The sequence below is a fragment of the Myotis davidii genome, unplaced genomic scaffold, assembly GCF_000327345.1.
Source record: "Myotis davidii unplaced genomic scaffold, ASM32734v1 scaffold143, whole genome shotgun sequence".
Taxonomy (NCBI): domain Eukaryota; kingdom Metazoa; phylum Chordata; class Mammalia; order Chiroptera; family Vespertilionidae; genus Myotis; species Myotis davidii.
The window spans coordinates 5,943,912-5,945,754 of NW_006294876.1; the positions used below are offsets into that span (position 1 = coordinate 5,943,912).

Genomic DNA, 1,843 nt, shown 5'->3' on the forward strand with positions numbered 1-1,843 from the left:
ATCAAAAACATCTCTTTAATCTTCCCCAAGTTTTTAACATTTCAGAACTTCAGAAAAAAATGCGAGAACAGTAAAATGAACACTACTTATTAATAACATTTTGTGACACACATTTGTTTTCTCTGTATAGGCACTCTTTTCCTGTTCAACTCTGAGAAGTGTTGAAACCATAGGATGTCACCCCCAAGTGTTTGAACACACAACTAAGAACCAGGGCATTTTCTACATCAATGCAATGTACCTGTCACTCAGGAAATTTAACACTGAAAAAAAAAAAATACTATGTTGTGACACATAATTCCCCCAAATTTCCCAACATCCATAACGGCTTCAATAAAATCTGGCATCTGATCAAGTTTTATGCATTACAGTTGGTTGCCATTTCTCTTTAATCCAACTACCTTCCCCCTCTTGTTCTTTCATACTTGATTAGTTTTGGAACGTCTGGGACACTTGTTTTGTAGGGTGTCCTTCAACTTGAATTTGTTCATCTCCTCATAATCTGATTCAAAGTAAACATTCTGGATAGGCATGTTAGCCATGTGATTCTAAATAACACCTCTTAAATGAGAAAAGATATTTTGCCCTTTCTTACCAACCACTCCGGTGGTTCCGTCTCCAATTTCATCATCCTGTGATTTGGCCAGTTCAACCATCAACTTGGCAATCTGGTGATCAACATCCATCATGCTCAAAATGGTGGCACCATCGTTAGTTACAGTCACATCACCATCTTTATCCACCATCATTTTATCGAGCCCTAAAAAGACAGGTGTGTTTAGAATGGCTTTGGGGGAAGAGGGAACGCAGCCTATAAAGAACAAGTCTTGACCCAGGTCCTATCTAGGAATTTATCATAAATATTCAACATACATAAAGACATTTTAGATTGGCCAATACAAAATAAAGCGTTGCAAGCAATCTAAAACCAGAGGATTTAGGCAGAAAAACTATGAAGCATCACTAAATGTAGTATCACAAAAGATGACAGCTTGATTTGTAATCCAGTAGAACCCCACACACTGTGCAGCAGAAGTCAACGGCCCACTCCGGCATTTTCCCCCCTCATTCTTTTTTTTTTAATCCTCACCCAAGAATATTTTTTCCATTGATCCTAACAATAATATGTCAACTCAAAAACAATAGTCTACCAACTAGAAGCATTCAATACACATCCTAGTCTTCAAGAAAGGAGATGTCAAGAAGTGCAGTAACTACAAGACCACTGCTCTAATTTCCACACAAGAAAAGTCATACTCAAGGTGATGTAGCAAAGTTCAGAAAACAAGCACTTGAGATCCAATTGTGAGCATTTGCTGAATACTGGCGTGCTCCAAAGAATTGCAGAAGGTTACTCTGCTCTATAGACTAAGTAAAGCCTTGATTATGTGGATCATGAAAAGCCATGGGTCGTTCTGAAAGAAATGGGCGTGCCTCAGCACTCGATTATCTGGTATTATGATCAGGAAGCCGCTGTCAGGACAGAATGTGGAGAGACAGATGGCTTCCTATGGGCAAAGGTGTCAGAGAGGGTGCATTTTACCTCCCTATATGCTTAATCTGCAGGCAGAACTGAGCTAGATTTAGAGGGAGGACTGAAAATTGGTGGAAGAAATATTATTAACTTAAGATATGCAAATGACACCATCTTACTGGCAGAAAGTGCCGAAGCAGGGCTGCATCTGAACATCCAGAAGACAAAAATCATGACCAGAGAAGAAACGTACAACTTTAACAGACAATGAAGACATTGGGGTCCTGCAGGATTACAAGTCAAAGCTGTCATCTTTTGCTGCCATTATATAATATTAAATGAAACAGAAAAAAGCAAACATTCAAGTTA

The 1,843-nt window shown here is 38.8% G+C and overlaps 2 protein-coding genes across 6 annotated transcripts in view; one reads left to right on the plus strand and one right to left on the minus strand.

Annotated features, from left to right (window-relative positions):
- The window catches only part of CMBL (carboxymethylenebutenolidase homolog (Pseudomonas)), a 29,239-nt gene extending 29,045 nt beyond the window's left edge, over window positions 1-194 (plus strand). For 2 of the 5 annotated variants that reach the window (XM_015567653.1, XM_015567654.1), the window contains exon 7: window positions 131-194. In XM_015567653.1, the coding sequence (XP_015423139.1) occupies window positions 131-155 (25 nt within the window). In that variant the 3' untranslated portion in view covers window positions 156-194. The remainder of the gene's footprint in view (window positions 1-130) is intronic. The other 3 variants (XM_006769459.2, XM_006769458.2, XM_006769460.2) reach the window with 3 other exon arrangements.
- Window positions 1-1,843, minus strand: part of CCT5 (chaperonin containing TCP1 subunit 5) — a 15,986-nt gene that overhangs the window by 9,129 nt on the left and 5,014 nt on the right. Inside the window, exon 3 of the mRNA XM_006769457.2 lies at window positions 596-760. Within this exon, the coding sequence (XP_006769520.1) occupies window positions 596-760 (165 nt within the window). The remainder of the gene's footprint in view (window positions 1-595; window positions 761-1,843) is intronic.